This window comes from Balaenoptera ricei, chromosome 15, assembly GCF_028023285.1.
Source record: "Balaenoptera ricei isolate mBalRic1 chromosome 15, mBalRic1.hap2, whole genome shotgun sequence".
NCBI classification, from domain to species: Eukaryota; Metazoa; Chordata; class Mammalia; order Artiodactyla; family Balaenopteridae; genus Balaenoptera; species Balaenoptera ricei.
In genome coordinates this window covers 54494155-54517743 of record NC_082653.1, presented here as the reverse complement: position 1 = coordinate 54517743, position 23589 = coordinate 54494155, and the positions used below count along the sequence as shown (strand labels likewise).

The following is a 23589-nucleotide window of genomic DNA, read 5'->3' as shown; positions in this document are numbered from 1 at the left end:
CTCCGAGGGGTCAAATGGGATGGTGAATGGGCAGCGGCTGGGTGGCTGCAGCACGTCACCCGAGGTCTCCTGGTGACAGTCATGCCATCTGAAGGCTGTGAGGGACACAGGGGTCATCTGGATGAAGCAGTGGGGGCCTACACTGCCCACCCTGACGGGAGGCTCAGAATACACTCCAGACTCAGGCTTTGGCTGAACAAGGCGTTGTTATTGCTGCCCAGCAGGACAAAGGCAGGGGAGCAAGGACTCTCCGCATTAAGGCTCCAGGGCAAGGTTATCAAATCCCACGGAGTGTTTCTGCAAGAGAGGCACAGAGGGGCTGGTGGCTTCACTCCTCGGCCCCCGGCCCGCCCCACCGCCACCTTCTCGGCCTGGCCCTGGTGCTCCGGGCTCACCTTCCGGGACCTGGAGGAGCGGCTTTGGCAGCAGCCACAGCAGCAGCAATGGATGCAGACGACCAGCAGCAGGAGTGCCACGACGCCTGCGGGCAGGGTGGGTATCCAGATATGGCCCTCGGCCTGGGAGGCTGACGGGGGCCAGAGGCCAAGCCACACTCACCGAGGAAGACGAGGAAGATGATGAAGGCACCGGTGTCCCACTTGGACTGGAACAGCTGGTGGCTCCACAGTTTCCCCAGCACTTGCTGGGCTGTGGCGCTCAGCTCCTGCTCCACATCCTCCGTTAACGAGGCCATCTCAGCTGGATGGTCCTGGGTACCACCTGCTCCAGCCCCCCAGAGGGCCACCTCAGAACCCTGGGCTCCTCTGGGGCTGCCACATCCCTGCCCTCCCACACCACCCCTCTTGGCCCCAGCCCCTACCCCAGCCTCGCTTCCACTTCTCTCCTGGCCCTGGCCTGAGCAAGCCCCTCCCCGCCCACTCCCCCCAGCAGCCCCACCCCTGGGCCCCCACCTGCCTTGGAAATCTCCCAGCCAAGCAGGTACTAGGTCCTGGGAATACAGACTACTTCCTGCTTCCGGGTCCACACCACCCGAGGCCTTGGCAATCAGCCCCGCCCCCCACCAGTCCCCCAGGGCCCGTGGGGGTGCTGACGGAGCTCCGGTGAGGGCGGGGCCTGTGCCCCGCAGGTGTACTTACTGCCTCCCAACCTCAGCAGGTGCGGCGGAAGGAGGAGGCCACAGGCCTCTTGGCCTCTTCATTCCAGGGATTTTTCACTTTTTCTCAATAGACCAGACAGCCAACCTGGAACACAGCAGACACTCAGCCGCTGTTGACTTCATGAATGAAGAAAAGACAGAAGAAAAATGGTGGCAGGTTGGAGGGAGGGAGGGAGGGAGGTGAAAAAGAAGAAAGGAGGGGAGGGGAGGGAGAAGTTTCTGTACCACCGCCCTTGCCTGGGCAGCGACTGTGTGCCTGGCAGCGCAGCAGCAGCCTTTGGGGTCCTTCTCTATTCTAATCCTCACAGTGACCCTTGTGAGACGATGGTTATGGTCGCTCAAATGAGCTCTCTCCCCAGAACTTGGAGCCGGGGGCCCCTGACACAGCACCTGGAGCTGCCTCGCCTCCCCCCTTCCCCCCAGAGCAGGGCCCAGGCCTGCTAGGCCCTTGGGACCGGCTGTAAATCAGGTGGACACACCTTCTTGTCCTTGTGGGGCTTACGGTCTCGCTGGGAAAACATGTTGGCTAATGTTAGGCTCTGTGCCTGACGCTATACAGGCACACTTTTCTTTACTGCACTTCACAGATGTTGCGTTTTTGATAAATTTAAGGTTTGTGGAACCTTGAGTTGAGCAAGTCTATCGGTACCATTTTCCAGCAGCATTTGGAAACTTTTTCATTTTTATTATATCTGTTATGGCAATCTGTGAGTGGTGATCTTTGATGTTATTATTGTAATTATTTTGGCAATTTTTAGCAAAGTATTTTTTAGTCAAGGTACGTACGTTGTCTTTTTTAGATACAATGCTATTGCCCACTTAATAGACTACAATATAGTGTAAACAACTTTTACATGCACTGGGAAAGCCATGTGACTCACTTTTTTGCAATATTCGCTTTATTGTGGCGGTCTGGAACTGTACCCACAATATCCCTGAAGGATGCGTGTACATACATACCTCCTGTATTCCTCATGGCAATCCTAAAGTGGGTATTATTGCTATTCCCATTTTACAGATGTGAAAACTGAGGCCTTGAGAAGTTTAGCAACTAGCTCAGGTCACACATGTATTCATTTCCTGTTCTTGCTATAACATACTACCACAAACTTAGTGGCTTAAAACAATGCAAGTTTATTATCTTACAGTTCTGGAGGTCAGAGTCTAAAATGAGTGGGCAGGGCTGTGTTCCTCCTGAAAGTCCTAGGGGAGAATCAATTCCTCAGCTTTTTTTTTTCTTTTAATTTATTTAATTTATTTATTTTTGGCTGCATTGGGTTTTCACTGCTGCGCGCAGGCTTTCTCCAGTTGCAGCAAGCGGGGGCTACTCTGCGTTGCGGTACATGGGCTTCTCATTGCAGTGGCTTTTCTTGTTGCGTAGCACGGGCTCTAGGCGCGCTGGTTTCAGTAATTGTGGCACTCGGGCTCAGCAGTTGTGGCTTGCGGGCTCTAGAGCGCGGGCTCAGTAGTTGTGGCGCACGGGCTTAGTTGCTCCACAGTACGTGGGATCTTCCCGGACCAGGGATCGAACCCGTGTTCCCTGCATTGGCAGACAGATTCTTTTTTTTTTTTTTTTAACATCTTTATTGGAGTATAATTGCTTTACATTGTTGTGCTAGTCTCTGCTGTACAACAAAGTGAATCAGCCACACACATACTTATAGCCCCATATCCCCTCCCTCTTGCGTCTCCCTCCCACCCTCCCTATCCCACCCCTCTAGGTGGTCACAAAGCACCGAGCTGATCTCCCTGTGCTATGGGGCTGCTTCCCACTAGCTATCTGTTTTACATTTGGTAGTGTATATATGTCAGTGCTACTCTCTCACTTTGTCCCAGCTTACCCTTCCCCCTCCCAATGTCCTTAAGTCTACTCTCTACATCTGCGTCTTTACTCCTGTCCTGCCCCTAGGTTCTACAGAACCATTTTTTTTTTTTAGATTCCATATATATGTGTTAGCATACGGTATTTGTTTTTCCCTTTCTGACTTACTTCACTCTGTATGACAGATTCTACGTCCATCCATCTCACTACAAATAACTCAATTTCATTTCTTTTTATGGCTGAGTAATATTCCATTGTATATATGTGGTAGGCAGATGCTTAACCACTGTGCCACCAGGGAAGTCCCAGTTCCTCGGCTTTTCCAGCTTTTAGAGGCCACACACCCACATTCCTTCGTTCATGCCCCACCCCCATCACTTCCACTTCTGCTTCCATCCTCACACCTTCTCTGGCTCTGCTCTTCCTGCCTCCCTCTTATAAGGACCCCTGTGATTACACTGGCCCACAGGATAATCTCCCCATCAGAATCCTTAATCACATCTGCAAAGTCCCTTTTGCCACATAAGGTAACATATTCACAGGTTCCCGGGGATTCGGATGGGAACTCTTTGCGCACCATGATTCTTCCATCCACACCTAGTGAGCAGAGAAGTCAGAACTGGAACCCAGGCATCAGATCCCAGAGCCCTTGACCACCATGTAATACAGTCTCCTGTGCTGGGATCCCCATCTTACACCCTCCATCCCCTCCATCCTGTTCTGAGATCTCAGATTTCTGTTGCCCAGGGAGGGTAACTTTGAAATGACTGTTCTATTGCAAAAGGGGGTAGGGACGCAGCCACTGGGGAAAACGGTCCCTTGAAAAGTTATGCATAGTGTTATCATAAGACCCAACAATTCCACTCCTAGATATATATACCCAAGAGATTAAATCATGTCCACACCGAAACTTGTACACAAATGTTCACAGCAGCAGTTTTCATAATAGCCAAAAAGTGGAAACACCCCAAAATATCCACAAACTGATGAATGAATAAACACATTATGGTCTCTCCTTGTGGTGGAATATTATTCAGCCATGAAAAGGAACAAAGCACCGACATATGCTACAAAGTGGATGAACCTTGAAAACATGATGCTCAGTGAAAGAAGGACAAAAGGCCACATAGTATGTGACTCCGTTTATATGAAATGTCCAGAATAGTCAAATCCATAGAGACAGAAAGTAGTGTTTGCCAGGGGCAGGGGGATGGGGATAGGGTGCTTAGTGGTAATGGAATTTCCTTTAGGGGTGATGAACATGTCTTGGAACTAGGTATCGGTGGTAGATTTGCAACATTGTGAACGTATCAATACTAAATGCCACTGATCTGTTCACATTAAAATGGCTAGCAGTTAATTTTATGTTCTGTGAATTTTACCTCAATTGAAAAAAAAAAGCGGGGAGGGGGGATGGTTTAACGACTGTGGCCCCTGCCCACCCCTTGGCCTGGCCCAGTGGGCAGGAGCCAGTCCTCTCCTCTCCCCACTGACCCTCTGTTTATCTGTCCAGACGCCCAGGTGCCTCATTTCTTGTTTATTCTCATTAAAGAAAATCTGGGATATTCCAAGTCATTAAAAGACAAAAAGCACCCTTAGAGCCCCTTGGACCTAAGCAGAGCAATGATGGGATAGAGGCCATGGCAGGATGCATTTCAGGCCGGTCAGACCTCGGACTCGGGTCTTGCTCCCAGCCCTTAACACCCACCCATGTGTGACCGGAGGCCCACCCCCTGACCCCTCTCTGCCTCAGTTTCCTCATCTGTAAAGTGGGTGTATGGAGAGTATCCCCCTCCTCAGGCTGCTGAGGATTGAATGGAATAATCGATGTAAACACTCCCTTGGCACAATGAATGCACTAAATGGTTGTGTATTACTCTCACCCAACCTGTGGGTACGATTCCCTCCAGTCTTGATTCTTTGGATACATTGGGCTCACCTGCCATCCGCACTCTGCTCTGATGACTTTACCCTTGGCTTTCCCCAGTCCACATGGCCAAGAGCGCCTTGAATGGTCCTGCTTTCTGCAGACCTGATCCTCCAGTCCGCAGTCCCCGTGGGCATCATCCCCCCAGGTTTCCAGACTCCTACATCACTCACGCGTGACACCTCTCCTGGAGAAAGTGTTTTCTGGGCATAGAGGCTTATTTCCTTAGGAGACATTCCCAGAGACAGAGTCTCCTCCCGTGCAAGGTGGGTCTCCATGTCAGCAGCGCTGTTTGGTCATCCGCACAGAACGTTCTCATCTGTGTTGATGAGGAGGCCAGCCTCTCCATGTCCCTCAAGAGCTGTGGCGTAGCTTGAGAGAGTTCTCCAGCAGGAATGGCACGCGTTCAGGGCAGGCTCTGCCTCCAAGCCTGGAAAGTGAAGTTTAAGCCTTTGTCTTCAGATGTGTAGAAAGTGGGGGAGCAGAAGGGCATGGGCAGGGAGGGACAGAGGCTTCTGGGGCTCAGGACAGTTGAGCTGAGCAGATCGGGCAGAGTTGCTGAGTCCTGGTGGGCAGAGTGGGGGCGGCAAACCACCACCTGCTTTTGTAAATAGTCTGACACGCAGCCACTCCTGTCCATCTACTTGTGGCTGCTTTCCCACTGCAACGGCAGAGCCAAAGAGTAGTTGCAACAGAGATGATTGGCAAAACTTAAAATCTATACTATCTGGCCTTTTACAGAAAATATTTGCCAACATCGGAGACAGAGGATTGCTTAGAGCTTGCAAACTCAGGTGCCAGGAAACAGGTGAGAAAGAAATAACTGAATGAGATGAACTTGGTATAGGAAACATCTTATTGGGGAGACATTAGGGAGGGGTGAGGACTTTGGCAAACTGGAGAGCACGTATCCCATCTAAAAAGGGCAGCTAGGGAGTTCCCGGGTGGTCCAGTGGTTAGGACTTGGCACTTTCACTGCCAGGGCCCGGGTTCAATCCCTGGTCAGCAAACTTAAGATCCTGCAAGCTGCGTGACATGGCCAAAAAAGAAAAGAAAAGAGGGCAGCTTGAGTCAGCTGTAGGCTGGACCCAGAGTTGCCAAGGCTTATAATCTCTAAGATACACCAGAAATCTAGAGGTTTGTGTGAACAAGGAAAGAGGCCACAGAGGGTGAGCATGTGGACACAGATCCCAGCCCTGCCACTTCCTCACTGTGTGACCTTGAACCACTCACTGGACTCTCTGATCTGGAAACTGGGGGTAATAACAGCACTTACTTCACAGGGCTCTGATGATTATTAACAAGTTAACATCCTAGGCCTCCTAAAACTGTGTTGTGCACAGACAAAACTCTGGCTATATTGGCAATTTAAAACACTACGATGCCAACAATGGACGGACCAAAGAAAACACATGGATGTTGTACTTTCTGGCCATGGGCCACAGGTTTGCTTCCCCAACAGAGTGGTTAAGGGGCATGAACTTGGAAGCAGAGGGACTGGCTGCTGCCCAGGGCTACCACTTACCAGCTAAGTGACCTTGGGCAAAGGCGCTTCCCCGGGGCGGGGGCAGGGGGTTCCTGTCTATAGAACTAGGCCGGGGTCATTGTGAGGGTTATAGGGCAGTGACCCAAAAGGGCCTGGTGGAGTAGCTTACCTGTCCCTGTTCTCAGCCCCCTGCTGCAGAGGAGCCCCCAGGTGGGGTCACAGGAAGGGGGTGGAGCTCAGGTTCTGCAGTTAACTGTCACCCTCTCCCCTCCCCCTCAGCACATAACCAGGGTCTGCCAGGACAGGACAGCCCCCCAAGGCTCCCACAGGGATCCAAGGCCACCAGGTGCCACATGAGGCTGCTTCTCTCCTTCTCTGTCCCCCATGGGTCCAGCCCCTGTGTTTTGACAGGCTGGCCACACTCTGCTGCGGGAGAGTCTGAGTGGGGAGAGACAGATCCCTGGGGCTGGTGCATATCAGAAAGCGGGTTCAGTCTCCCCTGAGAGGCAGCTCCCCCAGGCACCCCTCAACAAACCCCGTGGGCAGTGGGGACTTGTGGTGTGCATAGGTGAAGGGGCATGAAGTACGGGAGTGCCTGGGAGCAGGTCTCAGGAGTCAGGGTTCAGAAATGAGAACTCGGGTGGTCCCCCTCTGGAGCCCCAGTGACCCCCTTCTCCCCACCCCACCCGGATGACAGGAATCGTTGTTCCTCGGCCCCATGGACCCCCTGAGGCAGTCCCCCTCCCCCAGCTCGTCACGGGCCTCCAGCCCGAGGACCCTACCCTGCGAGATGCTTGGTTACGTGGGCATCGAGGCTGTGCTGGACCAACTGAAGATCAAGGCCATGAAGATGGGATTTGAGTTCAACATCATGGTCGTTGGTGAGTGAAGGGCCTCGGGCTCACAGGAGGACAGACCAATGGACGCCACCCTGTGGGCCTGGACCTGTCGCCTCTCAGAGCCTCAGTCTCCCCATCTGTAAAGTGGGCCTGATAGTCGTACCTCACAAGAGTGTTGTAGGTGGAAATCTGGGAAACTGAATTGTGAAAAGACAAAAATCACCGTGAAGCCCCAACCAAACGCAAACAAAGCAATAAAAAGGGAGGCCATGTGTGGCAGGAAGTAGGGAACACCGGACTCAGATCCTGGTCCCAGGCCTTAACGACCCCCAGTGTGTGACCTGGGGCAGGGCCTCTGACCCCTCGCTGCCTCAGTTTCCTCATATGGCTTAGCACAGTGCCTGGCATCTAGGAGGTTCCCCATGGGTCAGTTTTATCCGGAATTGCATTTTTGTATATGCAAAATTAATGTTGTAGGTCAAAAACTACACTTCTCACAAAATAAACTGTATATAATGGAACATAAAATGTCAGAGTGTGTAGCACCAATTAAGGGCATTATTCTAAGGTGGAGGTACCCGATAGAAATGTCATAGGAGGGGACTTCCCTGGCAGTCCAGTGGTTAAGACTCTGCACTTCCATTTCTGGAGGCCCGGGTTCAATCCCTGGTCAGGGAACTAGGATCCCGCATGCCACGTAGCACGGCCAAAAAAAATGAAATGTCATAGGAGCCACATACATAATTTTAAATTCCCTAGTAGCTTCCTTTAGAAAAGTAAAGAGAAACAGGACAACTTACTTTTTTTTTTTTTTTTAGGACAACTTACTTTTAATCGTCTTTTTTACTTAAACCAATACATTCCAAAAATACTATCAACTCGACATATAATCCATATAAAACATTATTCATCAGATCATTTACATTGTTTTTGTCATAACAAGTCTGTAAAATATGGTTTGTTCTTTTACACCGACAGCACATCTCAGTTCAGATTGGTGTATGGCCGTACTGCCAGTGGCAATAGCCAGGTGTGGCTCCCATATTGGATAGCACAGCCCAAAGGACAATTTCAGTTCTTCTTTAATTTTTTAAATTTTATTTATTTGTTTATTTTTGGCTGCATTGTGTCCTCATTGCTGCGTGTGGGCTTTCTCTCTGGTTGCGGTGAGCAGGGGCTACTCTTCGTTGAGGTGCGCGGGCTTCTCATTGCGGTGGCTTCTCTTTGTTGTGGAGCACGGACTCTAGGCACATGGGCTTCAGTAGTTGTGGCTCGCGGGCTCTAGAACGCAGGCTCAGTAGTTGTGGCGCACTGGCTTAGTTGCTCCGCGGGAGGTGGGATCTTCCCAGACCAGGGCTTGAACCCCTGTTGCCTGCATTGGCAGGCGGATTCTTAACCACTGCACCACCAGGGAAGTCCCAGTTTCAGTTTTAGACACAAAAGTGTGTCCTGCCCTGTGATGTAGGATGTTTCCTACTCCAGGGTGTGGTCCTCGGAGTTTGAGAAGCCTGCAAAGCAGGGAGAATGGACCACCTACAAGCTCAGGCAGCATAGAGGAATCTCACTAAAAGAAGCCAGACATGAAAGAGCACGTGCTGTGTGATTCCCCAAGTAGAGGGTGGGCAGCGCTGCTCCCTACTGATGAGGTCAGGAGAGTGGCTGTCCCTGGGGCTGTGTTAACAGTTACTGCGAGGAGGCAGGAGTGGTCTTGGGCGGAGCTGTGTGTTCTGTCTCTTTATCTGGTGCTGCATACATGGGTGGTTTAATTTATAAAAATGCATTGACCTGCCCATCAACAGATGAATGGATAAACACAGTGTGGTCTATCCATCTGATGGAATATTATTTAGCCATGAAAAAGTATGAAGTTCTGGCACATGCAACAGTGTGGCTGACCCTTGAAAGCATTATGCTGAGTGGGAGCAGCCAGATACAAAAGGACAAATATTGCGAGATTCCATTTATATGAAATGTCCAGGGAATTCCCCAAAGGTCCAGTAGTTAGGACTCAGCACTTTCACTGCCTAGGGCCCGGGTTCCATCCCTGGTCGGGGAACTAAGATCCCATAAGCCGAGTGCCGCGGCCAAAAAGAAAAAAGAAATGTCCAGAATAGGCAAATCCATAGATAGAAAGCAGATTAGTGGTTGCCAGAGGTTGGGGGGGAGGGGGAATGGGGAGTGAGTGCCTAATGGATATAGAGTTTCTTGCTGGGGTGATGAAAATGTTTTGGAACTAGATAGGGGTAGTGGTTGCACAACATTGTGCATGTACCCAATGCCACTGAATTGTACACTTTCAATGGTTAATGTTAATTTTTTATTATACGAATTTTGCCTCAATAAAAAATAGGGGAAGGCATTGGGCTGGAGACATGATAATACGTGCTTTTCTGTATTTGCTATACTTAGAAAACAGTTTACTTTCTAAAACAATTTATTTAAGAATTTCAGAAACATGCCTAACGCATCCACCATTGTTGCTGCCGTGTGATTACTCACAGGACAGAGCGGGCTGGGCAAGTCCACCATGGTGAACACACTCTTCAAGTCCAAGATGTGCAAGTCCACCATGCCGGGCCTGGGGGTGCCCACACCCCAGACGCTGCAGCTGCAGTCTGTGACCCACGGTGAGAGAGCACCCCCTCACCCCACCCCACCCACCCAGGCCCACTCTCAGCCCTCTGCTCTCCCCCTACAGTCATCGAGGAGAGCGGCGTGAAGCTTAAGCTGACCGTGACCGACACGCCCGGCTTCGGGGACCAGATCAACAACGACAAGTGGTGGGTCCTGGCGGGGAGGTGGGGAGGGCAGAGCCCTGGCTGCCCTGCCCCTGCCCCTCCAGTCTCTGGGAAACATCCTGGCCTGGAGCCACCTGGCTGTGGCATCTTTGAGGCTCAGTTTATTCGCCTGTACAATGGGTGTGTGCAACTGTCCCCCCCAAGATCAAAGGGAGTCAAGTATGTAAAGGTCTTTGCTTGCTGCCTGGAAGCACTCGATAGAGGCTATGGTATGGCAGGGGGATAGAAGCCCACACTCCAGAGTCAGGACCCCTGGGTTTGACCACTTCCCAGCTGCATAACCTGAGCCTGGCCACGCAAGCTCTCTGAGCCTCCTCTTCCTTCTTCGTAACTTGGGGATGACGACATCCCCCTTGCAGAGTTGTTCTAGGCTCTCAAGGAGATGAAACACACACACACACACACACACACACACACACACACACACATATAATCGGGACTGGCTGCACAACTTGTGGGACCCAGTGCAATGAAAATGTGGGGCCCTTATTTAAAAATTACTAAGAATTGTAAGACCACACCCGCAGAGCATTCAGCCCTGCGTGGGCCCTTCTTGGTTCAGAGCCCTGAGTGCCGGCTCCATCCACACTCCCGTGAAGCCAGCCCAGCACACAGCACCTCACCGAGCACTTAGTATGTGCAAGCTCTGTTCTAGACACAGGGATACAGCAATGAACAGAACTGATGAACATCTTTGTCTCCATGAAATGTATATTGTCATGGGTGTGGGGAGGCAAACAGTGAACAAAATTAATCAGTTATGTGGAGGGTGAACCTGAACTCTTTATCACCAACACAGGACACTTCTGGGAGTGAAAGGGGGATGGAGCTGTAGTTGGTGGGGGAGTGCAGTTTTAAGCAGAGTGATCAAGGCAGAGGGCGGCAGGTGCAAAAGCCATGAAGTGGGGTTGGGGTGGGGAGGGGAGGCAGAGCTCAGCAGTGGGATGGGGTAGGGACTTGTAGGGCAACATAAGGACTTTGGCTTTTCTTTGGCCACTGGAGGCTGAGCAGGAAAAGGATCTTTTTGGCCGCTGTGTTGACAATAGTCCTGTGGGGGGAAGGGACCCTGGCAACAATTGGGCGAGAGTCCCTGGTGGTTTGAACCAGGCTGCGGCAATTTCTCTCCTTTAATGCTCACTCCTCCCCTACAAAGTAGGCGCTCTCTTACTGTCCTCATTTTACGGAAGAGGAAGCAGGGGTCTCTCTGAAGATGCAAGGGTGTGGGGGGATGGTACTTGGGTGACCAAGGGCCTCAGGTTGTGTGGGACTGAAATTCCTGTGTCCCAGGCAAACGGGGCGATTGGTCATCCTAAGGGGAGAGCACCCAGAGGACCTAGGTTGAGGGGGGCTCCTGGCGAGGTTCTGAGGCTGAGCCATCTCCCACCCCAGCTGGGACCCCATCCTGGGCTACATCAGTGAGCAGTATGAGAAGTACCTGCAGGAGGAGATCCTCATTACCCGGCAGAGACACATCCCCGACACCCGAGTGCACTGCTGCGTGTACTTCGTGCCGCCCACCGGGCACTGGTGAGGTGGCTGAGCCGGCGGGCAGAGGGCCACCTGCGTGGGGAGAAGAAGAGGAGGAGGAGGGACCCCCAGGGTGGGCTGTGGGCTGCCACCCACTCATCGTATGCTCACTGCCATCGCTGCCCCGCCTGAGCAGCCTGCGGCCCCTGGACATTGAGTTCCTGCAGCGGCTCTGCCGGACTGTGAACGTGGTGCCTGTGATCGCCCGGGCCGACAGCCTAACCATTGAGGAGCGAGAAGCCTTCAGGCACAGGGTGATCTGGGCACCTGGGACAAGTCTGAGGTCAGTGGGGGTGTGGAGGCGGGGGAGAGTGCATAGGTGGGCTGAGGTCACCTGTGTGTGGTCCCCAGATCCAGGAAAACCTGAAGACTCACGGCATAGAGGTGTATCCACAGAAGTGCTTTGATGAGGACATCAATGACAAGATCCTCAACAGCAAGATCCGGGTAGGAGGCCATGGGAGGTGGGGAGGCTGGTGGGACCGAGGCTGGGTGATGTGCTTTCCACTCATCCTTTCCATCTGAAGATTCGTCTCTCTCTGCAACTTGGGGAAAGTTCATATATTTCTAGCAGGTATGAATCTCCACTCATCCACAAACTCAAGGTGAGCAAGAAATAGGTCATATCAACAACCCCCAGAATGGGAGAAAATGTTTGCAAATGATATATCTGATAAGGGACTTGTATCCTGAATATATAAAGAACGCTTACAAATCAACAATAAAAGACAAGTACCCCAAGTTAAAAATGGGCAAAGGATTTGAATAGACATTTCCCCAAAGAATTTATACAAATGGCCACTAAGCATATGAAAAATTGTTCAACATCATCAGTCATGAGGGAAATGCAAATCAAAACCACAATAAGACACCACCTCACACCCACTAGGGTAGTTAGTATCAAAATGACACACAATGACAAGTGTTAGTAAGGATGTGGAGAAATTGGAACTTTCACACACTTCTTGTGGAAGTGTCAAAGGGTGCAGCCATTTTGGAAAACAGTCTGGCAATTCTTCAAGGTTAGACACTAAGTTACTATATGACCCAACAATTCCACTCCCCAAAGAAATGAAAACCTATGTTGACATAAAAACTCATACACAAATGTTCATAGTAGAATTATTTGTAATAGCCAAAAAGTGGAAACATTCCAAATGTCCATTAACTTGTGAATGGATAAACAAATGTGGTCTATCCATACAAGGGAATATTACTTAGCCATAAAAAGGAATAAAGTTCTGATAGATCCTACCCTAACCCTAACCCTAACCCAATGTGGATAAACCTTGAAAATGTGATGCTAAGTGAAAGGAGCCAGACACAAAAGGCCAAATATTATATGACTCCATTACATGAAATGTCCAGAATAGGCAAATCTATAGAGACAGAAAATAGACTCGTGGTTGCCAGGGGCTGGCAGGTTTAGGGGGAAATGGGGAGTGACTGCTAAAGGGTACGGGCTTTCATTTTGGGGTGATGAAAGTGCTCTGGAGTTAGATTTTGGTGATGGTTGCACAACTTGTGAGAATACTGAAAACTACTGAACTGTACTTCTAAAAGGGCGAATTTTGTGGTATGTAAATTATACTCAGTAAAGTTGAAGAAAGAGAGAGGAAGGAAGGAAGGAAAGGAGGAAGGAAGGGAGGGAGGAAGGGAGAAAGAAAGAAAGAAAGGGGGAGGGGAAGAAAGAAAGGAAATAGCTCACATCTTCATTTTCTCTGAATCAACTGAATTTCACCTCCAAGCCCCCATCTTCCTGTCGTTGTGGTACATTCAATGTCAGTCTGTCTGGATCCTGCAAAGCACCTGGGTGAGGCCTGGGATTCTTCATCCATAGACACCTGGCCTCCACTCCCTCCCCCAGGGACCCTGCTAACCTACACAGCACTTTAGCTTGAATTAGAAAAAGGCAGTAGCTTCCTTCACAGAAGGGAGCCTGCATGGGATTTCAGCCCTACACAGCCTCATGGTGGGTTACGTTTGTGCAGTACACAAACTGCACATCTGTACATGGAAGCCCTGCTTCTTGTCTGGCATCCAATTTCTCCACACATTCCCTCTTTCCGCTCCCCATTGGAGCAATGAACAGTATTTCCTGTGAAAGATTCAAAGAGCCTTGACCTTCTGCTTTCTGTCCTGAGGCCAGCAAGGACAGCAGCCTGGTCACAGCTGGAACAGTGCTGGGGGAAATAAAGGAGAATGTATTCAAATTAACCTCTCAATAAATCATCCAGATATATAACATCTATTGAGGGTCACATACGGGCTGATGCATAATAAGTGTGCAAGAGACAGTTATTATTATTAGCATCAGTTTATTCCCCATCACAACATAATTCTTAGAAAAACAAACCTAACATGCAGCACTTGTGTGTTTAATCTCCACTTCCTGTGATGAATAAGTAAACAACCAGAATTTACAACAGGGCTCAGCAAACTTTTTTTGTGAAGGGCCAGACTATGGTAAGTATTTTAGACTTTGTTGCAATTACTCAACTCTGCTGTAGTAGAATGAAAGCAACATAGACAAGAGTAAATGAATGGCGGGGGCTGTATGCCAACGAACTTGCCTGCTTTGGCCCAGGAACCATAGGTTGCCAGCCCTTGGTTTACAGAATTCTCTCTGTTTTTTTTTTTCTTTTTAATTTTTTGACCGGTCCCCGCGGCATGTGGGATCTTCCCCCACCAGGGATCGAACACATGTCCCCTGTAGTGGAAGGGCAGAGTCTTAACCCCTGGACGGGCAGGGACGTCCTCTCTCTCTCTTTTTAAAGTTCTTCTATTGAAGTATAGTTGATTTACAATGTTGTCTTAGTTTCTGGTGTACACCAACTGATTCAGTTATATATATATATATATATATATATATATATATATATATACACATATATATATATAATGTATATGTATATATATATATTTATATATACATATTTATAAATATATATATATGTTCCTTTTCATATTCTTTTCCATTATGGTTTATTACAGGATTTTGAATATAGCTCCCTGTGCTCTACAGTAAGACTTTTTTTTTTTTTTTAATAAGATATTTTTTTAATTTTTATTTATTTATTTATGGCTGTGTTGGGTCTTTGTTTCTGCGCGAGGGCCTTCTCCAGTTGTGGCAAGCGGGGGCCACTCTTCATCGCGGTGCGCGGGCCTCTCACCATCGCGGCCTCTCTTGTTGCGGAGCACAGGCTCCAGACGCGCAGGCTCAGCAATTATGGCTCACGGGCTCAGCCGCTCCGCGGCATGTGGGATCCTCCCAGACCAGGGCTCGAACCCGTGTCCCCTGCATCGGCAGGCGGGCTCTCAACCACTACGCCACCAGGGAAGCCCAAGACCTTGTTTTTTATCCAGTCTCTATATAGTAGTTTGTATCTGCTAATCCCAAACTCCCAGTCCATCCCTCCCCCACCCCACCCCCTTGGCAACCGCAAATCTGTTCTCTATGTCTGTGAATCTGTTTCTGTTTTGTAGATAGGTTCATTTGTATCATATTTTAGATTCCCACATATAAGTGATATCATATAGTATTTGTCTTTCTCTTTCATTTTTTAATAAATTTATTTATTTATTTATTTTTGGCTGCATTGGGTCTCCATTGCTGTGCGCGGGCTTTCTCTAGTTGCCCCGAGCGGGGGCTACTCTTGGTTGCGGTGCGCGTGCTTCTCATTGCGGTGGCTTCTCTTGTTGGGGAGCATGGGCTCTAGGCACACAGGCTTCAGTAGCTGTGGCACACAGGCTCAGTAGTTGTGGCTCGCAGGCTAAGAGCGCAGGCTCAGTAGTTGTGGCGCACAGGCTTAGTTGCTCCATGGCATATGGGTTCTTCCTGGACCAGGGCTTGAACCCATGTCCTCTGCATTGGCAGGCGGATTCTTAACCACTGCGCCACCAGGGAAGTCCCTGTCTTTCTCTTTCTGATTTACTTCAATTAGTATGATAATCTCTAAGTCCATCCATGTTGCTGCAAGTGGCATTATTTCATTCTTTTTTATGGCTGAGTAATATTCCAGTGTTCGTGTGTGTATATGCCATATCTTTTTTATCCATTCAGCTGTCAATGGACATTTAGGTTATTTCCATGTCTTGGCTATTGTAAATAGTGCTGCTATGAACTAAGAAGTGCATGTATCTTTTCGAATTATAGTACAAAATTATCTCTTAACCCTCATGATAATGGTTGAAGGTGGTAAGAAACTGGGCATGAGCAGAATTATATCACTAGTATAGCTCTGAGTAACACTTGGTTTCCAAGACTTGTTCTGCTAACCCCTTCATTATGCTAAGCCCAAAATTATGCTTCCCAAACATTCACAGAGCCCTGCATCAGTATTGTCATGACTCCCATTTTACAGATGAGGAAACCGAGGCACTGATTAGACTTTGTGTCTTCTGGCTTCAGATATCTGGGTTCCTTCTATCACTTTCTCTCCCCACAAAGGACAGCATCCTACAGGTTCCTATCTCAGTGTCTTCTCTCTCTACTTCCCAGGTGGGGCCAACCCTCCGATCTTGTCCCTTCCCTGCAGGAACGTATCCCCTTCGCTGTGGTCGGGGCTGACCGAGAGCACATTGTGAATGGGAGGTGTGTCCTGGGCCGGAAGACGAAGTGGGGCATCATTGAAGGTCAGTGCAGGGGCCCTGGCGAGGGCTCAGGGGAGAACATGTTGAAAAGCGGGGCACGCCCTGTTGCCTTGGGCATCCTTACACCCACCACAGAGCCCGGCACAGGAAACAGACAGACCTGGGATCAAGTTCCTTTGTGCAGCTCGGAAGCCCCGGGCAAGTTCCCCGACCCCCTGGGCCTCAGTTTCCTCACAGTCAAATGGGTATCACTATAACATCAACCTCATAGGGTGGTTGGAGGGGGCAGAGCCTCCGCTTTGCATGATACCTGGCACCCAGGAGGCACCCTATTCATTCACTAGAATTGATTGTGGGCCTACTATGTGCCAGGCATGCTATGTGGAATTCCTGAAGGGATACAGTGAAAGCGGGACCAATAATATCCCTGTGCCCACAGAGCTGACCAGACAAGGACAGGTGGGAAAAGCACAGTGAAGGAAATGTGGGATGGGAGGGGGGTACCTGAGGGAGCAGAGGAAGGCCCTGCAGATTCAACAACTGTTTATAGGAGCCACCTGTACCAGGGGCTGGGACACAGCCGTGATGAATGAATGAACTAACAAACAAACGGGAGGTGGGCTAACACAGGGAAAAATGGGGGGAAGGGCTGGCGGTGGCAGGGGGTGTGCAGCATACAGCAGGCACTTACTCGGTGCTGGCCGAGGGCAGGACGTGGAACAGAGCCTGTGCTCAGGGGTTTGGTGCCGTATCTTGCAGTGGAGAACATGGCTCACTGTGAGTTCCCCCTCCTGAGAGACCTGCTCATCCGGTGAGCATGTGGGGAGCCCGGGGGGCTGTGGGGGCCCTGGAGGATGCCCTGGAAGTCCTGCTGACCTGCCGCCCATCTTCCAGCTCCCACCTCCAAGACCTGAAGGACATCACACACAACGTCCACTATGAGAACTACCGCATCTTCAGACTGAATGAAAGCCACGTGCTGCCCCGAGGGCCCGGCTGGGTGAACCTGGCCCCAGCCCCGGCCTCCATCCCTGCCCCCGCTGGCCCCCAGGCCAGCCCCAGACCCCCAAAGGTCTGCTGGTGGGCGAAGGACAACTCAGATGAGGAATGCTGAGCACCGGCACATCCCGGGCCCGCGGAGCTCCCCAAGTCCTGGGCAGCCCCCTGACACACACCTGTGTACTAGAGCATGTATTAAAGGGTGGACATTGCTTTTTATGAAAAGCTGTGCTTTGAAAACAAAAGGCGTTTTGTAAATGACTTCTTTGAGCTATCCTCAAATAAAAGTATTGTTCTTTTTAAAATAGTGTGAGACTCTCAGGCCCTCAGGGGTCTTGAAGACCTGGGAGGGCCTGCCTTGGACGACCAGCGCCTTCTGCCCCAGAACCAGAGTCAAGTTCCAAATCATGCTCTGCTGTCCGTATCAGGCTCTGCCGTCTGTCCCAAAGCCTCCCTCCTGCACGGGGCGTCGTAAACACTTAAAAACTCCTCATCTTTGCCATCTTCCCCAAACTCTGTGCCCCACACTCCTGCCTTCCCTTTTGCCCCACCCTGGCAGACCAGAATGGTGAGAAAACAACTCCAACTTTGGAGTCTGGCGAAGCTGATGTGAAAATCCCCGCCCTGCCACTGACCTTGTGCGATGTGACCTTGGGCAAGTCACTTACTCTTGTGGGCCTCAGTTTCCTCATCTATAAAACTGGGGTGATACTATCGCTCCCACAGTGTTGTTGTGTGGACAAAACGGAGTGATTCAGGGAATGTGCCTGCCACCCCTGGAGAAACAGTTCTCAGAGATGACAGGAACAGCAGAGACCACGGGTACAGGGCAGAGGCTGTGCCCACAGGGTGTGTGAGCACTTCCCAGGACTCTCTGGAACCCTCGAAAGGAAATGGACTTCACAGAAGCCCACATGGTACACCCAAGCTCCCCTAGGGCGCAAGCAGGCGGTGAGCATTCGGGAAGTGACCACGGGGAGCAGCAGTGGTATCCTAGCTGCCGGCCTGCACGCTCCTGGTCACTGGGGCAATCTTTTTTTTGGGGGGTGGGTATTCCAAGGACAGCTGGTCCTGCTCTCTGCTGATGACTTTACCTCCAGTTCTGGAAGCTCTTGCCACGCCCACAGTGATGCTGCAGCCCATGCTTGGCACAGATTCAGTTGTGTCCCCAGTAACAGCCGTGCACCGATTTCTTCTGCATTTCCTGACCTGGGTCAGCTGGGTGAGGGTGAAGGCCTCAGCTGACACATCTTGGGATTCCCCAGGCCCAGCAAGCACGGATTACAACTCCAGCTCTGCCGCTTTTTAACTGCAGGACTTTAGGACTTTAGACAAGTCACCTGACATCCCAGAATGCACTTCCTCCTTTGGAAAACAGGGACAGCATCGCTGACCTCCTACTTCAGGGTGTGTGAAGACAAGCCTGTTCACAGATGCCCGGGTCCCATAAGGAGCCATTTTACTGATTGTTTTGTTCCGTTTTGTAGGCACGGAGGGGGGCGGTGGTTTCTTTTATGTGGTACACTAATCAGGTTCATGTCATAATGATACAGTCATCGTATTAACAATAGTAGGCATCTTTTAAAATGGGGAATCACAAAATGAATTCCCATGTACCTGGTATAATAAAATATTCCCCCGATTTCACGCACGAGAATGTTCATAGCAGCTTAATTCATGATAGCCTATAACCGGAAACTGCAAATGTTGGGTGGCAGGAGAGTGGATAAGCTATGGTAGAGTCACACAATGCACCGCTCCTGGGCAATAAAAATGAACCTACTACTGATAAACACAACAGTATGGGTGAGTTTCACAGACCTAATGGAGAGTGAAAGAAGCCAGCCAGCAAAGAGAATGCACCCTGTGGATGCCCTTTTACAGAGTTCAAGAACAGGAAAAATCAATTGAAGGTGATGGAAATCAGATTTGTGCTTTTGGGCAAGGGCTGGGAGTGCCGACTGGGGTGGGGCATGAGGGAGCCTTCAAAGAATTGAAAATGACCTATATTTTGATCTGGGCGAGGTTACACAGGTGTACAGCTTTGTAAGGTTCTTTGAGACATACCCTTCAGATTTGTGCACGTTACCATAGCCAAGTTATACTGCAAGTATAAAAATCTTAGATGGTGAAGAGAAATTTTAAAAAATTAAAATAGGAACAGTATACAACCAATAATGCCTGCTTAAAAATTAGTACTGCAGTTATTTAAAATTATTTATGAGAATATTTGCTAGGTTTCAATATTTCAAGAATGCAAATTCCCAATAATGGCTATTTTGTTGTTGTTGTTGCTGCTGCTGTTAAAAAAGCACATTAGGGGCTTCCCTGGTGGCGCAGTGCTGAAGAATCCGCCTACCAGTGCAGGGGACATGGGTTCCAGCCCTGGTCCGGGAAGATCCCACATGCCGCGGAGGAACTAAGCCCGTGCGCCACAACTACTGAACCCGTGTGCCACAACTACTGAAGCCCGTGCGCCTAGAGCCCGTGCTCCACAGCAAGAGAAGCCACCACAATGAGAAGCCCCCACTCGTTGCAACTAGAGAAAGCCCGCACGCAGCAACGAAGACCTAATGCAGCCAAAAATAAATAAATAAATAGGGGGAAAAAAGCACATTAAGGGACTTCACTGGTAGTCCAGGGGTTAAGACTCTGTGCTCCCAATTCAGGAGGCCCAGGTTCAATCCCTGGTCAGGGAACTAGATCCCGCATGCCGCAACTAAAAGCCTGCATGCCTACACTAAAGATCCCGCATGCTGCAACGACGATCTAGCACGCGGCAACAAAGATCCCGTGTGCCGCAACTAAGACCCAGCGCAGACAAATAAATTAATTAAAAAAAACAAACAATCTCTGTGAGATTTATCCCTCCATCATTCTGTTGATCGACATTGAAACTGTTTTTAGGTTTTATCATTACAAAGAACACTGCTCTGAACAGAGAGGCAGTCTTTATTATTTACAAAATTAGCATATATTAAGCCTTTATTATGTGTCAGGCATTCTATTGCCTATTTAAATCACAACAGTACCTTTCCCAGGTGTTACTATCCTCATTTTACTAATCTGTTATTCTTACCTTCTCCCTCCTTCACCCCAACCGAATCAACCCCAGGGCCCTGTGTCTTCTGCTTTAGGAATCTGGGTCAGATCCCTCCTTCTATGACTACCACCATCACTAGTATTACCTCAACTCCGGGCCCCAGGAGCTTCCAGCTGCTCTCACTGCTCCCGTCTGGTCTCCCTGAGATCTGTACTCCACAAAGCTTCCTCTCCTGTCAGGACACTATCCTGCTTAAAACCCCAAACTCTATTGGTTTCCCCTTGCTCTTAGGATATAACCCTCAATCCTCACAGGAGCCGCCCAGGCCCTCCTGCTTGGTCTCACCTCTCCAGCCTCATCTCCCAAGCTTGGCCCCCTGCACCAGGGCCACACTGGTCTCCTTTCTGTCCCGCAAATGCACCCCGATCTCTTGGGCCTCAGGACCTTCACACCTGCGGTTCCTTCTGTGTGGACCCCTCTTCCCCCATTCCCCAGGCTAACTCTAAGATACCTTCCTTCCTCTGCTCAACTGTCACGTCCATCCTAAGAGGGACAGGTCCCCTCTTCTCTATCCGTTTGGCAGCATTTACCAAAGAGGTGACTAAACAATTATTTGTGCAATTATTTGTCCGCTGTATGCCTCTCTTTGTAGAACGTAAGTTCCATGAAAGAAAGCACCTGCTCACCACCGCCGCCGAAACCCCAGCACCTAGCAGAGCTGGCAGAAGTGATAGCTCATATGTGGCTTTAAAAAATGTATGTATGAAAAAAAAAAATGTATGTATGAACGGATGAAAGGATTTTGAACGACTTAACCTCCCCCATTCACACATGTGGAAACTGAGGCTAAGAGCACACAAGGGACTGGCCTGTGGCCTCGGCAACGACAAAGCCATGCCCAGAGGCTAACGCCCCTTCTCCCCAGCCCCTCGCAAGGACACCTCCAGGAAAGACCCTCAAGGCAACGTGACCCCGCCCCGCCCCAAGGAGTCCCCGGGGTATCTGCCAGTCTGACGCGGCGCGGAACGCTGGGAAAGTAATGCGGCCCGCTCCCCGATTCCGGCGCCGGCGACTTCCGCTTCCGGCGGGCACAGTCCTCGCGCGAGGCTTTGGGAAATACGCGCGAGACTGCGGTGGTGGGTCCGTTCTTGGTCTTGGTCGCTGCGCAAGGGACGCTGTCCTTGATTGTGCGCTTACTGCGTGTGGTGAGCTGCTGCTCCTTCCCGGGGGCGGAGGTTGAAACTCGGGGAAGGGCGGTGACTTGCGTGCGGCCGCAGCCTTTGGGGCAGAGGCGGGACTCGAATACGGACTGCCTCCCCTTCCCGGCCTCTTTTCTCTGTGGCGTCACCGGGCGCGCTACAGAGCGAGTTCAGCCAAAAGGACAGGAAGAGAGTCAAGTGTAGCCGACTGAGTCAGGCCTTAGGATGTCTGCGATATTATTACTGGCTAGGGTGGATTAACCCGGGACTTAGGAGCTGTAGTTCTGGAATCAAGAATTTGTGTTCCAGGGACTTCCCTGGTGGCGCAGTGGTTAAGAATCCGCCTGCCATTGCAGGGGACACGGGTCTGATCCCTGGTCCGGGAAGATCCCACATGCCGCGGAGCGATTAAGCCCGTGCAGCACAACTACTGAGCCTGCGCTTTAGAGCCCGCGAGCCACAACTACTGAAGCCCGAGTGCCTGGAGCCCGAACTCTGCAGTAAGAGAAGCCACCGCAATGAGAAGCCCACGCACCGCAGCGAAGAGTAGCCCCCGCTCGCCGTAACTAGAGAAAGCCCGCACGCAGCAGCAAAGACCCAAAGCAGCCAAAAATAAATAAATAAATTTATTTAAAAAAAAATTATGTTCCAATCCCATTGCTGTCACTTCCTAGCCATATGATCCCCCGTGGGTTCAATACCTAAAACTCAGAGATTAAGGATTGTTTTTTTTTAACCTGTAGAGATACAGTACCTCTGGCGTTACTAAATTAGGAACAAACGGAGTGCGAATGCGTACTGCCTGGCGATCAGAAATTGGTGGCCATTATTATTGTATCAGGAAGAAGCAGGCAGGACAAGGAATTGGGGTTAGAAGTTGTTGGGGTTTTGAGGAGGGAGGGCTAGGCCTTGACATGGGAGGCCTTTATCTCCCAGGCAGAGTGTAGGCAAAGGCACTTGGCCTCTCTTTTACAGTTTTATTGTGGACAACTTCTGCCTTTGGAACCCCCAAAGGGCACATCCTGCTTCTCCAGAGCACTCTTCTCTGTCAGGGATAGGGAGCCGGGTTACCCCTGGAAGTGGTGGCAAAGATTCTTTTCTCGATCAGACTCTATTCAGGCTCCTTTGAACTCTCTTCTCAACTAGGCCCTGACTTTTGGGCTTCCATGTTCATCTCTGCATTATTCACTTGTAGCCAGTTTAGCCAGAACCACCTGCCCCCACCCCAACTGGGTTCCTTATCCTCCCGCATCCCTCAGGTGATTGATGTCTGATCACCCTGGCCTTCCTTCAACAAGAAACCCCTCTTACCCTGATGCTTCCTTTTGTTAATTTTCCGATGCCTCCCCCCAGCCCTGCACCTTGGCTCTAAGTTCCCACCTTTCCTTGTTGTATTCAGAGTTGAACCTGATCTCTCTCCACTGCAAAATCCCACTGCAGTGTAACAGGCGAGAACCTTTGTATTCTATTACAGGTTAATCACTAAAGGGATGATGCCTATAAGCTTAAATTATCCATAATGGCCCATCTCTAGGAACCCTGCCTCCCAGGTAATGAGCATTAAGCTAAAATACCTTTGTTTAGCTCACAGGAAACATTCCTCACCAGACCCACCTGTGAATGACTGAAAGAAATTAATACATCCCCTCCGGAGGCTAGCCAGAACCAGGAAATTTTGACTTTACTCCCTCTCCTTTTAGTGTAAAAGAAGTCTGAATTCTAACTCAGGCAAGATGGTTCTTTGGGACACGAGTCCACCATCTTCTCAGTCTGCCAGCTTTCTGAATAAAGTCGCTGTTCCTTGCCCCAACAACTCGTCTCTTGATTTACTGGCCTGTTGTTCAACAAGCAGTACAAGCTTGGACTCAGTAACCTCAGTGGTCCCTAACAAGTGCCATGAATAATTTTTTTCTTTAGAAGTGGTGAAAGAAGCCCATTCCTCAGCTGTGCCTCTCGCTGTGTGTCTGTCTCTGTCTCTCCTCTGTGTGGTTGGCTTCAGCCCACAGCAGATTTCTTGGAGGAAGCTGGACATTTTATTTCTCTTCTCTTAGCTCTGGCCTCCTCCCCTTTTAAGAAAGCCTTTGGAGAAAGTACTGAAGCCAAGGAGATGCTGGCTTCCCTTCCTGAGATGGAGCCCAGGTGAATGAATGGTCCTTTGTCTAGATATTTTCTACCCAAAAGAGCAACTGCATTGCTCTTTCCCCTCCCCTGGTGTGTTTTTCTTCATGGCACTATTACC

At 50.1% G+C, this 23589-nt stretch overlaps 2 protein-coding genes and 1 long non-coding RNA gene across 8 annotated transcripts; 2 read left to right on the top strand and 1 right to left on the bottom strand.

The window, feature by feature from the left end:
• Positions 1–187: 187 nt before the first annotated feature.
• Positions 188–1238, bottom strand: SMIM22 (small integral membrane protein 22). 4 transcript variants are annotated; one of them, XM_059897537.1, is made up of 4 exons: positions 1098–1238; positions 559–720; positions 396–481; positions 188–297 (listed from the first exon to the last, which is right to left on the bottom strand). In XM_059897537.1, exons 2-4 carry the CDS (start codon positions 692–694, stop codon positions 256–258), a joined length of 264 nt encoding a protein of 87 aa, XP_059753520.1. In that variant the 5' UTR covers positions 695–720; positions 1098–1238; the 3' UTR covers positions 188–255. The 4 variants fall into 4 exon arrangements, with proteins under 4 accessions (XP_059753520.1, XP_059753519.1, XP_059753521.1 ...); XM_059897536.1 differs by lacking the exon at positions 1098–1238 and adding an exon at positions 916–1024; XM_059897538.1 differs by lacking the exon at positions 1098–1238 and adding an exon at positions 912–996.
• On the top strand, positions 273–17413 carry SEPTIN12 (septin 12). Of its 3 annotated transcripts, XM_059897533.1 has the most exons (11): positions 273–492; positions 1189–1274; positions 7050–7233; positions 9693–9818; positions 9890–9971; positions 11379–11516; positions 11653–11770; positions 11868–11963; positions 16055–16151; positions 16869–16920; positions 17004–17413. In XM_059897533.1, exons 1-11 carry the CDS (start codon positions 444–446, stop codon positions 17221–17223), a joined length of 1248 nt encoding a protein of 415 aa, XP_059753516.1. In that variant the 5' UTR covers positions 273–443; the 3' UTR covers positions 17224–17413. The 3 variants fall into 3 exon arrangements, with proteins under 3 accessions (XP_059753516.1, XP_059753518.1, XP_059753517.1); XM_059897534.1 differs by lacking the exons at positions 273–492; positions 1189–1274 and adding an exon at positions 5576–5674 and having other exon boundaries at positions 7103–7233; XM_059897535.1 differs by lacking the exons at positions 273–492; positions 7050–7233 and having other exon boundaries at positions 692–1274.
• Positions 17414–21245: 3832 nt separating this feature from the next.
• Positions 21246–21991, top strand: LOC132349144 (uncharacterized). Its single transcript, XR_009497625.1, has 2 exons — positions 21246–21356; positions 21707–21991. It is a non-coding gene; the product is annotated as an uncharacterized LOC132349144 (long non-coding RNA).
• Positions 21992–23589: the final 1598 nt, after the last annotated feature.

Coding starts and splice junctions, on each gene's coding strand:
- SEPTIN12 (XM_059897533.1), top strand. CDS start 444: ATGGATGCAGACGACCAGCAGCAGGAGTGCCACGACGCCTGCGGGCAG. Junction 9,819..9,889: donor GCTGCAGTCTGTGACCCACG/GTGAGAGAGCAC, acceptor CTCCCCCTACAG/TCATCGAGGAGAGCGGCGTG. Junction 16,152..16,868: donor GAAGTGGGGCATCATTGAAG/GTCAGTGCAGGG, acceptor CGTATCTTGCAG/TGGAGAACATGGCTCACTGT.
- SMIM22 (XM_059897537.1), bottom strand. CDS start 694: ATGGCCTCGTTAACGGAGGATGTGGAGCAGGAGCTGAGCGCCACAGCC. Junction 482..558: donor CATCTTCCTCGTCTTCCTCG/GTGAGTGTGGCT, acceptor CCCTGCCCGCAG/GCGTCGTGGCACTCCTGCTG. Junction 298..395: donor GCTCCTCCAGGTCCCGGAAG/GTGAGCCCGGAG, acceptor CCTCTCTTGCAG/AAACACTCCGTGGGATTTGA.